This window comes from Trichechus manatus, unplaced genomic scaffold (assembly GCF_000243295.1).
Source record: "Trichechus manatus latirostris isolate Lorelei unplaced genomic scaffold, TriManLat1.0 scaffold00035, whole genome shotgun sequence".
NCBI classification, from domain to species: Eukaryota; Metazoa; Chordata; class Mammalia; order Sirenia; family Trichechidae; genus Trichechus; species Trichechus manatus.
The window spans coordinates 10,331,836-10,344,916 of record NW_004443971.1 but is presented as its reverse complement, the minus strand read 5'-3'; the positions used below and the strand labels follow the sequence as shown (position 1 = coordinate 10,344,916).

Here is a 13,081-nt window from a genome sequence, read left to right as displayed (position 1 = left end):
ACAATGTAAATTGTATGACCCCATTTTTCCCAGGGAGTGTCATAATGAGGCGTCTTTGGAAACGGATGCCTTGGTCTAAAAGAGCCGGTGTGGCCTGAAAGAGGGCCTGACTTAGAAAGAGGGAGGTACTAAGAATCCATCCTGAGGAATATAACCCAGTGAACCAAGTGCTACCTGTGTGTGCCACTGAGCCCCAGACTGTAGTCCCAAGAGCATCATTCCCAGTAACCCTGAATCCACGTGTGGATTTGGAATGTCCTGTTGGGAGCCATGGGGGTACATTTCTTTGAGAAAGAAAGGGGTGAGTTGCCACCTTTCTGCAAGGTACCTTTTGGGCATGACAGGCCACTCACAGGGATCGTTGGGCTTCAGATGGCTGTAGCAGCTATGCTGGTCTCCCAAGAGCAGACCCCCCACTTTCACCCCCAGCTGCCAGGCCATCAGGAGTGTTCCTCTCACTGGGGTTCTTCATCTCCTCCCCTTCAGAAAACCCAGCAGCTCTCGGAGGGCTCCATGTTTGGCCAGGGCCTGAAGCACCTGTTCCACAGCCGCCGCCGGTCGCGCGAGAGGGAGCACCAGGCGTCTCAGGATAGCCAGCAGCAGCGTCCCCAGGGCATGTCCGACCATGACTCCCCTGATGAGAAGGAGCGCTCCCCGGAGATGCACCGCGTCTCCTACGCGGTGTCCCTGCATGACCTGCCCGCCCGGCCCACCGCTTTCAACCGTGTGCTGCAGCAGATCCGCTCCCGGCCCTCCATCAAGCGGGGTGCCAGCCTGCACAGCGGCAGCGGGGGCGGCAGCATCGGGGGCAGCAGCCGGCGCACCAAGAGCAGCTCCCTGGAGCCCCAGCGTGGCAGTCCCCACCTGCTGCGCAAGGCCCCCCAGGACAGCAGCCTGGCCGCCATCCTGCACCAGCACCAGGGCCGTCCCCGCTCCTCCTCCACCACGGACACGGCCCTGCTGCTGGCTGACAGCAGCAACGTGTACCTCCTGGCCGAGGAGGCTGAGGGCATCGCAGACAAGGTGAGGTGGGCACAAGGAGGGCTGTCTGGGTAGGTGACTACTGGGGCTCAGGTGTGTGCTGACATCCTGCTGCCTGCAGTTATCAGCGCTGGTTGCAGGAGTCGGAGGTATGACTAAGCCAAAAGCAAGAACTAATTCCAAAAATGGCAAATTTGTGTTTGTATGGGGGTACAGGTCTGTTTTTCAAAATTATATTTTGCTCAGGCCAATATTAACTTTGGTGGTCTGTTTTCCTTAAATACGCCATGAAGAGGTGGTAAGTATAGTGGTTTGAAAGCACAGACTAGAATTCAACCCTGGTTCTGCCACTTACTAGCTGGACAAGTTACTTTACCTCTTTGTACTTCAGTTTCCCTAGTTGAAAATGGGGGTAATAATAGCAGGGTTGTTGAAGGATTAAATGTGTTAATATATGTAAGATATTTGGAACAGGTCCTGACCGGAAAAAAAAACAAAACAAAACCGTTGCCATCGAGTCGATTCCAACTCATAGTGACCCTATAGGACAGAGTAGAACTTCCCCATAGGGTTTCCAAGGAGCACTGGTGGATTTGAACTGCTGACCTTTTGGTTAGCAGCCAAATACTTAACCACTGTACCACCAGAACTCCCAGAGCCTGGCACGGTATTGTTTTTATTATAACTACCAACCAAAGAAGATAGGGGAGGAACACATGAAGGGTTGTTTGGTAAGGAGAAAAGCCAGTTTGACACTTTATGAATGTGTGTATTCATTCTTTTGTTCATATAGCGAATATTTATCGAGTATTTATTATTACAAGACTTCATGAGCTGGGGTGGCTGTCTAGAGGGGGAGACAGATGGGTGAATGGACAGTTAATGACAGAGCAGGGTGGTAACGGCTATGACAGATGCTATGGGAGCTCTGAGGAGAGCGTGTAGCCCACAGGGAGTTGGGAGAGGGAGTTGGGGAAGACCTAGAGGAAACCATTGAGATGAATCGTGAAGGAGTATAATTTAGCCAAGAAAGAGTGGGGTGGTGGGGTGGGGGGTTCATTGTAGTTGGAACGTACAGTGTTTCTGGGGACTGGCAGGTAGACAGAGGCCAGATCACCAGAGGCCTTGCCATGTTGTGTCTGGGGGCAGCATGAAGCTATTGAAGGGTAGTAGGCAGAAATCGGTGGGAGGGGGTCTCTCTAGGTCTCAGTGTAGACAGTAGATTGAGAGGTGGGACAGGAGTCAAGGAAACCATTTTTGGAGCTATGTAGAAGTCTAGGCTGCAGCAGTGGGGATGGAAAGAAGAGGACAAATTCAAAAGACATTTAGAAGTTAGAATCAATAGGACTAGGTGATAAATTAGAAGTGGAAGACAAAGGAAGGGAGGGGGTAGAGGATGTTTCTAGGACTTCTGGTTTAGCAGCTTTAGGAGTATGAATATTCTCTGACTGAGGAAACGCAGGAGAAGGAGCAAGTTTTGCGGGGAGATAACGATGAGTTTAGTTTTGGACACATTGAGTTCTAGGTGCCTTTGGGAGGTTCCAACTAGAGAGGACCAACTGGCAGGTGGATTTATGGGAGATAGGACTAGGCTGGGGCTAATGTGTTGACAGTCAACATTGAGGTTGAAATCATGGGTGTGGATGTGGTCCTCTAAGGGGCATGTGTTGAATGAGAAGGAGGCTGAGGACAGATCTGACATGCAAGGGACAGGCAAGCACAAGGGGCCTGAGAGGGAGTAGCCAGATATGTAGGAGTAAACCCGGAGAGAGAGGACCCCAAAGCAAAAAGAGAAAGGAATCTCAAGAGGGGAAGTATCTAGCACAACTAGATCGTGCCCGGCTACCACCACTGATTGCTCTGACAGGGTTCATAATAGAGGGTCCTAAATAGAGCAGGAGAAAAATGTAGAAAAAAATTCAAACTCACAAAAGAAGACTAGACTTACTGGTCTGACAGAGACTGGAGAAACCCTGAGAGTATGGCCCCCAGACACCCTTTTAACTCAGTACTGAAGTCACTCCTGAAGTTCACCCTCCAGCCAAAGATTAGAAAGGCCCATAAAGCAAACAATAACACAAGTAGTTCAACCATGTATATGAGACTAAATGGGCACACCAGCACAAAAGCAACGATGAGAAGGCAGGAGGGGACAGGAAAACTGGAAGAATGGAAATGGGGAACCTGAGGTCGAGAAGGGGAGAGTATTGACACATCGCGGGATTGGCAACCAATGTCACAAAACAATTTGTGTATTAATTGTTTAACGAGAAACTAATTGGCTCTGTAAAAAAAAAAGAATGGGAAGTAGTCAACAGTGTGAAATGCAGAGAAATGACGGGTAAGATCTGGATTTGGAAATGATCACAGTCAATACCAAGCTGTGGGGGTCATTTGTATTCGTGGCAAGGAACCAGTTTCAGTGAAATGAGGAGAGGGTGGGAGTTGGGAAAATATGTGTAGCTGGGCTGGGAAGGAGAGAGGACTGTAGGATGTACAGTTGAAATAGTCTGGTTTTTGTTGTTTTTTTAAAGATGAGAGAGACCTGAGCAATCGGTGTTGACAGGAGAGGGTCGTGTGGAGGGAGAGATTGAAGACTCTGATGAGGAAAGGGAATTCTCATTGTAGTGAGGTCAGTGAGCAGGTGAGAGGGGATGAGGTCCAGAGGTTAACATTGCTCTTGGTCAGGAAGAGGGTCACCTTTTCTACCGAGACAAGAGTGAACAGTGTAGATGGAAAAGGTACAGGTTAGGTGGTGATGGGAGGCAGACATGAGTTCTCACCTGATGCCCATTTTCTGTGGGGACAAGAAGGTGAGGCTGTTTATTGAGGGTATTGGGGGAGGGGGAAAGGGCTGGCTTGAGGAGGACAGTAAAGGTTTGGCTGGGGCAGAGTGAGGCTCTGGGCAGGAAGACATGGGTGACTTGCCTGGTGTAGCAGAGGCACCGGCTGAGGTGGGAGGCTCTGAATTTGTACTGGTGGCACCTCCAGTGGTTGCAATTTATTTTCCCTCTAGCGATCTTCTCTTCCAGTCGCCAGAGGGTAGGAGTGGAGCTGAAGGGCTATCAGACTGATCTGGGGTTGGGGGTTTGTTAGGTAGCTGTTAAAAGGTCAAGGGTGACAAAGCAGTTGGGGGTTTGGACCAGAGAGCATTTAAAAGTTTTGACCTTGGAATCTTGGCTGGCAGAGAAGGAGGTGGAGATGGGAGAAGGCTGATAGGTGTGGAGAAAAGGCGACGAGAATGCAGGCGCGTTGACAGTAAAGGGGAGACAGAGAGGCCACTGGAGTTTAAGATTTTGGGGGCTGAGTAGGGGAGAGGAGGGTCTGAGTGGTCTCATAGGAGGGTGGCTGACATTGAATGAATTGAAAGATATTTGAGAAGGCAAGTGCTGAGCAGTTGGGTTGTTGGGTGGGTTGTCCACGTACCATTGTCGTCTCCCGACTGTTGGCAGGACTTGATGAGAGGAGGCCTGGGCTGGAGTGAACAAGGCATTAGAGACAGAGGAGTGGCCAGGAGGGAGGGCAGCGGTGCTGTGATGAGTGGCGGGCAGAGGGTGGTAGAACGCGATGGCAGGAACCTCAGAGGAGGTTGGGCTTGTCCATGAGGGTGTAGGTGTGATGCTGCCGAAGCAACACTGAGAACACTAGAATGCCAGTCCTGCCTCCAGAGTGATGAAATGTGGGAGGAAGGGGAGAGAGGAGCGTGGATGTGAGGACTGCAGAGGAAGGAGAGCCACAGTGAAAGCCTGGGGTGGACCAAGTGCCCTCAGACTAAGTTCCAGTCAGCTTTGGGAAGCATCCAACCAGAGAGGACCAGCTGGCAGTGGGATTTATGGGAGAAAGGACTGGGCTGGGGTAGAGCTTTGGAAGTCAGCTTTGAGGTTGAAATCATGGATGTGGATGTAGTCCTCTAAGGGGCATGTATTGTGGACAGGGAGGTAGCCTGTTTGCCGTGGAATGAAGGGGAAGAAGGGGTGAAACAGAAGAGAACCTGAGTGATACGGAAATGAGAGTGGGAGAACTAATGGATGACCAGACAGAGCCTTACATTTGAGGGCTGTGAGGCTTGGTGGTGTATTAGTTTCCTGCGGCTGCCGTAATAAAGGACCACAAACTGGGGGGCTTAAAACAGCACAACTATATTGTGTCACAGCTCTGGAGGTGAGAAGTCTGAATTCAGGGTGTCAGCAGGGCCATGCTGTCTCCAAAGGCTCTAGGTGAAGATCCTTCCTTGTCTGTCCCAGCTTGTGGTGGCCCCATGCCTTCCTTGATTTGTAGCTGCATCATGCCAATCTCTGCCTCTGTCTTCACATAGCCATCTTCCCTCTGTGTGTCTCTTCTCTTTTTATAAGGACACCAGTCATATTGGATTAGGGCACACCCTGTTCCACTAGGACCTCATATCAACCCAACTAATTATATCTCCAAAGACTATTTCCAAATAAGACACATTCACAGATACCCAGGATTAGGACTTCAACACGTTTTTGAGAGACATGCTACACCCACAACAGTGGGTCACCTAGCATCAAAGTTCCAAGAGAGACTCTGGTATCAAATAGTAAACCATAGGTTGTCGCCAAAACAAGTAAGTGTCCACACACAAGATCTAGGGTTGTCCTCACGTCAGTTCTTGAGTTCTTGTGCATCTTGAGATTGAAGTTCATTCATTCAGCAAACATTTGTGTGCATGCAATATGCCAGGCACCGTCCAGCAGCTCGCATTTGTTTTGCACATCTCCAACTTATGAAGTGCTTTTGTAGACATTGTTATGTGAATTCATTAAAATAGTCCTGTGATGTAGATAAGCCAGGTAGATGATGACATCTAACTTTTAGAAATAGACCTAAAGAGTGGATGTGATTGTCCAACGTCACATCACTACTAAGAGAGCTGGTGCTAGAACCTGGGTCTCTTGACCCCAAATCCAATGCCCTTCCTGCCATGCTGTGCTGCCTCTGTGTGCACCAGCAGTAAGCCTAGGCAGTGATGGGCAGACACAGCCCCCAACTCTATGCTTCAGCATCATCATTCCCATGAAATGTTGAATCATTTCATATATTCCACAAATGACCATGGTTCTAGATTTCTTTAAGAAGAAAGGGCTATCCCACAGGTAACTATGGTCCATTTGTCTATAGCAGAGCCTCACCTAGTCAGTCTTCAAGTCAGCAACTACCCTTTTGCCTTCCTCATTAGTCCTCTGGACATCTTCACCACTCCCCCCACCCCACCCCCAGTCTCGTCTTCATTCAACAGATATTTATTGAGCATCTGCTATGTACCAGGCACTGTTGTAGGCACTGAGGAAACAGCAGGGAATGAAAATAAAGCCCCTACTCTCATGGAAGAGTCCTAGGATAGGCAGATGGTTAACGTGTTCAGCTACTAACTGAAAGGTTGTAGGTTCGAGTTCATCCAGAGGCACCTCGGGAGAAAGTCCCAGCGATCTACTTCCAAAAAATCAGCCACTGAACACCCTATGGGGCACAGTTCTACTCTGACACACATGGGGTCACCATGATTTGATGGCAACAAAACTGGTACTCTCATGGAGCTTGCATCCTAGCTTGTAGGAGGAGACAAACATTAGAGAAATGAGTACACAGCATATCACATTGTAATGAGTGCTGAAAAACAATAAAAGCAGAGTGAGGGGGCAGAGAGTGGTGGGGTAGTCAGAAAAGGGCTCTGTGATAACTGAGAGAATGAACCATGGGGACATTTGGGGCAGAGCATTTTAGGAAGAGGGACAGGTAGGTGCAAAGGCCCTGAGGTAGGCATGCACCTGGGGTGTCCAAGGAACCACAAGAGTGCAGTGTGTCTGGAGTGGAGTGAACAAGTTGGAGAGTATGGAAGAGTCAAAACCAGAGAGGTGGGCTGGGGACAGGAGAGGGAGTGAGGAGGGTTGCAGATTCAATAGGGCCTAGTGGGCCAGGAAAAGGACTTTTGACTTTTTTTCAGTGAGATGAGAAGTCATTAGAAGGTTTTGTGTGGATGAGTGACACCTTTTAAAAAGATCACTCTGGCTGCTGTGTGGAGAATAGGCTGTGAGCAAGGCTATGTGCAGGGGTCTAGTTAGGAAGCTGTTGGAATGACCCAGGGGTGAGGTGATGGTGGCTTGGAGCAGGGTGGGAGTGGTGGAGGCTGTGACATGGCTGGATTCTGGATTTGCTTCAAAGATGGAGCCACGAAGTTTCCTGATGAATTGGATGTGGGGCTGACAGAAAGGGAGCAGCCAAAGATGGCTCCCAGGACTTTGGCCTGGGCAACTAGAAAGAAGAAGTAGCTACTGACTGAGCTGGGGAAGATGGCAAGTGGGACAGATATTTGACAAGAGTGGGTGGGGGTGGTGGTGGAAATCAGAGCTCGGTTTTGGCCACGTTAAGTTTGTGATGGCTTTTAAGCATCCGTGTGGAACTGCCAAAGAAGCAGTCAGATGTGTGAGTCTGGAGTCCCTGGAGAGAGCCAGGCTGAGGCATAAATTTGGGAGTTGCCAGAATATAGATAGGATTTAAAATCAGGAGACCGGACCATCTGCAGGCAGAGCTTTAACTGGGGGAGAAGTCTGTTCAAAGCATGAGATGGGATGAGTTGGCTCGGAGGGTAATGGGGCCCTGTGAAACAGAGAGCTAGTGGCACCCAGCAGAGTGAACTGGGTTGTTCAACCCTTAGTGTGCCAGGGCCCTGCATGGGGCAGCAGCCAGGCCCCTGCTCTCAAAGGTGAGTCAGTGAATACATTTAAACATCAAATTAAAAATCCTGTCCAGTGAGGGGCCCTGGTGTTACAGCTATTTTGCGAGGGGAGAACATGTGAACCTTGTGGCCTCTGGGTGCCCAGGGCTCCCATGAAGATCTCTAGCTGCCTGAGCAGATGGAGGGATGGGTGGTGGGCAGTGGGCACGGACCAACGGGGTGGTGGGCTGTGATACCTGCTGACTGGGGACGCAGTGGGCCAGGGGCTGCGGGGGCAGGCACATCAGCTGGTGAGCTGCTTTTCCACATGGCTTCTGTTTGGTTTTCACTCTGTCCTGAGGTATCCGAGGGCAGGGAGGATTCTCTTGCCGCCCGCACGTGGACTACCAGATCCAGAGACTCTTGGGTGAACTGACTGGAGGACAGTTCCCTGGGTTCAGGGTAGTAATAGGGAAACTGTTACTGTGACAGTTTTATGTCTTGTTCAGAGCTTTCCGCTTTCTAGAGTTTTGTCACATGTACTGTCTGATTAACCTTAACAACATATCTGTGAAACAGGCAAAGCAGGTATTATCATCTCCATTTTATAGACAACAGACTGAGGCCTAGGAGTCCCAGGGTGGTGCAAATGGTTAACGTGCTCGGCTGCTAACCAAAAGGTTGGAGGTTCGAGTCCACCGAGAGGCACCTCGGAAGAAAGGCTTGGTGATTTACTTCTGAAAAATCAACCATTGAAAACCCTATGGAGCACAATTCTACTCTGACACACATGCGGTCGCCATGAGTTGGAATCAGCTCAATAGCAACTAGTAGATTGAGGCCCAGAGGAATCAAGAGGCTACTTGCTTGAGGCCACAAGCCAGTTAAAAGCAGAAGACTAGATCCATGTTTCCAGAATCTTCACAAGACCAAGCTGAGCTCTGAAGTCACTCAAACTGCTAGGGCCCGTTTTACACACATCCACAGGAAGCAGGCTTGCCTCAGCCCAGGGAGGGGATGCTATCTCTTTTTTTTTTTAATTTTTAATTTTATTGCACTTCAGGTGAAGGCTTACAGAACAAATAGTTTCTCATGAAACGGTAGTACACATGTTGTTTTATGACATTGGTTAACAACCCCACAACATATCAACCCTCTAACTTCTCAACCTTTTTTTTTTTGGTGAAAATACACATAGCCAAAGATACACCGTTTCAAAAATTTCTACATACATAATTCAGTGACATTGACTATGCTCTTCCAGTTGTGCTGTTATTCTCACTTAAGATGAAGGCTTACAGAACAAAATAGTTTCTCATTTAACAGTTACTGCAAATGTTGCCCTATGACAATGGTTAACAATCTCACAACACATCAACAATATCCTTACTCAACCCTGGGTTCTCTATCACCAGCTTCCTTGTCCCCTTCTGTCTTCTGGCCCTTGTCACTGAACTCCTGTACCTCGTTAGTCTCATTTGGTTTTACGGGGCTGTCCACTCCCAGGCTGAACAGTGAACCTCGGAGGTAACTTCACCACTGAGCTAAAAGAGTGTCTGGGGGCCATACTCTCGAGGTTTCTCCAGTCTCCTTTAGGAAATCTGGTCTTTCTTTTTTTGTGAGTTAGAATTATGCTCTACATCCTTCTCCAGCTCTGTCCAGAACCCTCTGTTGTGATCCTGGTCAGAGCAGTCAGTGGTGGTAGCCGGGCACCATCTAGCTGTACTGGACTCAGTCCGGTGGAGGCCTTGGTAGCTGTGGACAATTAGTTCTTTGGACTAGTCTTTTCCTTGTATCCTGTTCTCTTCTTTCGGGGACGCTATCTCTTGGTTGGCATTTCCGCTTCAGTTATATAGCTTTCCTGACGTGAGCTGACCTTCCAGGGATGGCCGTGGCCCTTGGGGTCCCGAGGAGAGCGAGTGCTTCCATGTGCTGGGAGGAAAGGGGTCTTCCAGCCATGGGGAGGCCCTGCTCTGTCCCCTGACCCCTAGACCCGGAGGCCTTTGGGTGTGTGATCCCTGTGGTGGTTCCGCCCTGGTCTCTGGGCATGAATAGAAGGTATTCTTCTCTCTAGTAAACAGCCCCACATGGCTCGGCAAGTGCCCTGCGATTACTAGCATCTATTTTTAATTCATAAGCCTCCCTGACGGCCCACACCCTTGCCATTGTTCGGAGCTTACCAGCTGGCTTTCGGACCAGAGCAGCCCAGGCCAGAGTTGAGTTACCGAAACACCATGGGGGCAGCTTAAATTCCCAAGCTGTCTTGGAAAGGCTCACCCCACCACCACCTAAGAAAGCAGGGGACTTTGAACCCAAGGAGAGCAGGGGTGCAACAGAGGAGCAGAGAGGGGCTCCCGGTTCAGGGAGGCTCCCCTTGGTGATGAAGTTTGTGGTGGTTTGGCTGTCATTTGTTCCCTCCAGATTCAGCTGTCTTCAAAGTTGTGCCTTAAATAATTTCGCTACAAAAACAAACTGTCATCTCTATCCTGCCATTCTGCCTTTTGTATGTTTTTTGTATGATGTATATCTGTAAAGTGGATAAAAAATGTGTCATCACTTGCTGCCTTTCGAGTCATTGGCCTGTGACTAGAGAGGGTAGGTGACATGTGGGCTCCCCGTGGGTGCGTTGTCTCAGCCTCTGGGAAACCAGCTGCTGCGGGAGCTGCTGGTTGTATGTGGAGTGGAAATGGAGTTGACTCCAACTTTTCGTTTTTTGCTGAACAGCATTTCCTGGAAAATGTGTACGCTCTTAGAAGAATCTAGCAACTCTTCCCCTCTGCCTTCATCACCAACTCCCACACTTTCAGGGACAGTATTAGTCCCTTCGGGGGTCAGCAGTTTGTACTCTGTTGCTCTCATCTCTTCCATGTCCGGCTCTGCCGTTGCTTCCCTCTCTGCCATGCTCAAGACCTATCCCAGCTGTGACCACGTTCCCCACCCAGCTCGCCCCTTGGGGCCTGCAAGGTGCATCCTGGTGGAGGGCCTAGCAAGACACATCCAGGTGGAGGGCCTCAGCAAGGCGCATCCGGGTGGAGGGCCTCAGCAAGGTGCATCCAGGTGAAGGGCCTCAGGAGGTGATGGGTGGAGGGGAAGAGCCAGCAGTGCGGGTTTGCAGCCAGCTTTGCCAGGCTAGCCCCTGCCCTGGTTGCTCTTCCCCTTCTAGGCAATGTGGCTGATCCCCCCTGAGGGCGAGGAGGGGCATGGGGTGAGAGCCGGGAGCACACAGAGGCATCAGGGCAGCCTTGGAGACTAGCATGGAAGGGCTCAGTTGTGAGAGGCCTTCTATTGCTGGACTAGCCTGCTGCCCCCCTGGCTTACAGGGTAGGGTGGGAGAGAGGGCCAAGATCTCCACTACAAGAGGTGTGGGGTGAGGTGGGGAGGGCAGGGAGATGATGTCACCCCTGGCCGCTTTCCTGTGGCTCATGGAGCTGTTATCTCCAGGCCCCAGACAGGAGAGCGGGGAAGTTCAGCTCATCACCTAAACCAGAACCAACCCTGACACCCTGTCCTCTCGGACACTCCCCTGCCAGATTTACCCAGCAACAAGATTTCTTCTCTGCCCTGGCATAAGTAAGCACACCTGTTTATGCTGAGGGATGGTGAGCGAGGGGCCTCCCTTAGCCATAGGCCCTTGCTAAGAAGACTGAGATGCTGGCAGATGCTGAGGGCCCCTGGTTTGTTTATGTCTGCGAGCCTGCAGGGCGGGGCCGGCTCTGCTGAAGAGGCTGCTAAACACATCCCCTCAGCACCTGGGACAGGCCAGGCTGTTCCACCATGGAGCCTCCTATGTCTGAGCTCATAGGCCAGGGCACATAGGAAGCCGAAGGGGCCCAGCTCTAGGTTTCTCCTGGGTCCCTCAGCCTGTTGACACGCATGCATCCACCTCCAGGGCCACTTCCGCACTCGGGCCTATGCCAGCCTGGACTCGCACCCAGGCTTCCTGTCAGGAGCTGGGAGGACAGATGCCTTCTCTGTCCCCTCCCCTGCCCCGTCTCACCCTCTCTTCCTCTCTGTCATGGAAAGATTCCTGGGCCACAGGTGCAGCCAGCCAGCCCAGCAGGCCTCAAAGAGCCCCCTGAGGCGGTGCCTGTCCTGCCAGCCTACTTTCCAGGCCAGGCAGGGTGGCTCTGGGAGTTGCCGGGAACTGGTGCTCCCTATCTTAGTGATTGTTGTTATTAGGTGCCATTGAGTCCGTTCCCAACTCATAACAACCCTATAGGACAGAGTAGACCTACCCTATAGGGTTTCCAAGGAGCGGCTGGTGGATTTGAACTGCTAACCTTTTGGTTAGCAGCCAAACTGTTAACCACTACACCACCAGGGCCCCATCTTAGTGATTAAAAGGCCCAATTACCTAGGGGCCTTCAGGCCTCACCATGGCAGACTACCTCATTGTACCTGGCAAGTCAAAAAGTTCTTCCTTTAGTCTGATTTGAATTCCTCACATTCAGGTGAAGCCCCTTGCCTTTCAGAGGTCCTGTCCAATCAGGAGGTGTCCTTGGGTGGTGCAAACATTCAACATGCTCGGCTGCTAACTGAAAGGTTGGAGGTTCAAGTCTACCCAGAGGTGCCTCGGGAGAAAGTCCTTGCGATCTACTTCCAAAAAATCAGCCACTGAAAACCCTATGCAGTACAGTTCTCCTCTGATACACATGGGGTTACCATGAGTCGGAATCAACTAGATAGTAACTGATTTTTACTGGTCCAGTCAGAAGAGGAGTCAAAAAATGAAACCTCTGCCTTTTCTTAAAGCTGTGACACCAGAGATACAAGCAGCAGCAGCATCCTCTCGACTGTTAGACTTGTGGGCTCAGTAATTGTCCCAGCAGACAGCTGGTCTCCGGAATTTGCCTTTATCCCTCTTTCCCATGACTTCCTTTCTAGTTAGAATAGAGATCAGTGCTCTCCAAATTAGCCCTGGCTCCTGAGAGCATAGAAGTCCCTGGGGCACAGGGGGTGAAGTTTGATAACTTCCAAGTTACAAGGTCAGAGCCCACGCCTTCTTGCCGCCCTTGTGTCTAAGCTCAGGCCAGAAGCTTGGGAGAGATGCCTCTGGCTCTCTGTGGCCCTGGGGACCAAGAGGATGCCGTCCTGAGCACAAGTGAGGGTCCTCAGGTCAGGTCTCCAGCTGTCTCCCTCGCATTTTCCACCTCTGCCCCAGTCCGCTCAGACACGGACATGCTCCAGTGCTGCCGGAGAGGAAGATGTGCTCAAGGCTCAGGTGTCAGCTCCCCAGGCCAGAGCCGATAACAGTCAACAGCCGGGGGAGCTCTCTGTCATCAGGTTCCAGACGGTGAGGAGCCGGGGCTGGTGGTGTGGGCACGGGTCACGGGAGTTGGCCCAGGTCTCCTCAGCTACTGTGCAAATTCCTCCCTGGATCCGCCACATCCCTGAGATGCGAAACATGACCCTGGTCCCCTCTGG

At 50.9% G+C, this 13,081-nt stretch overlaps 1 protein-coding gene across 1 annotated transcript in view; it reads left to right on the top strand.

Moving 5' to 3' along the window:
• Positions 1-13,081, top strand: part of TMCC2 (transmembrane and coiled-coil domain family 2) — a 45,466-nt gene that overhangs the window by 13,585 nt on the left and 18,800 nt on the right. Inside the window, exon 2 of the mRNA XM_004375231.2 lies at positions 487-1,023. Coding sequence (XP_004375288.1) covers positions 487-1,023 — 537 coding nt within the window. The remainder of the gene's footprint in view (positions 1-486; positions 1,024-13,081) is intronic.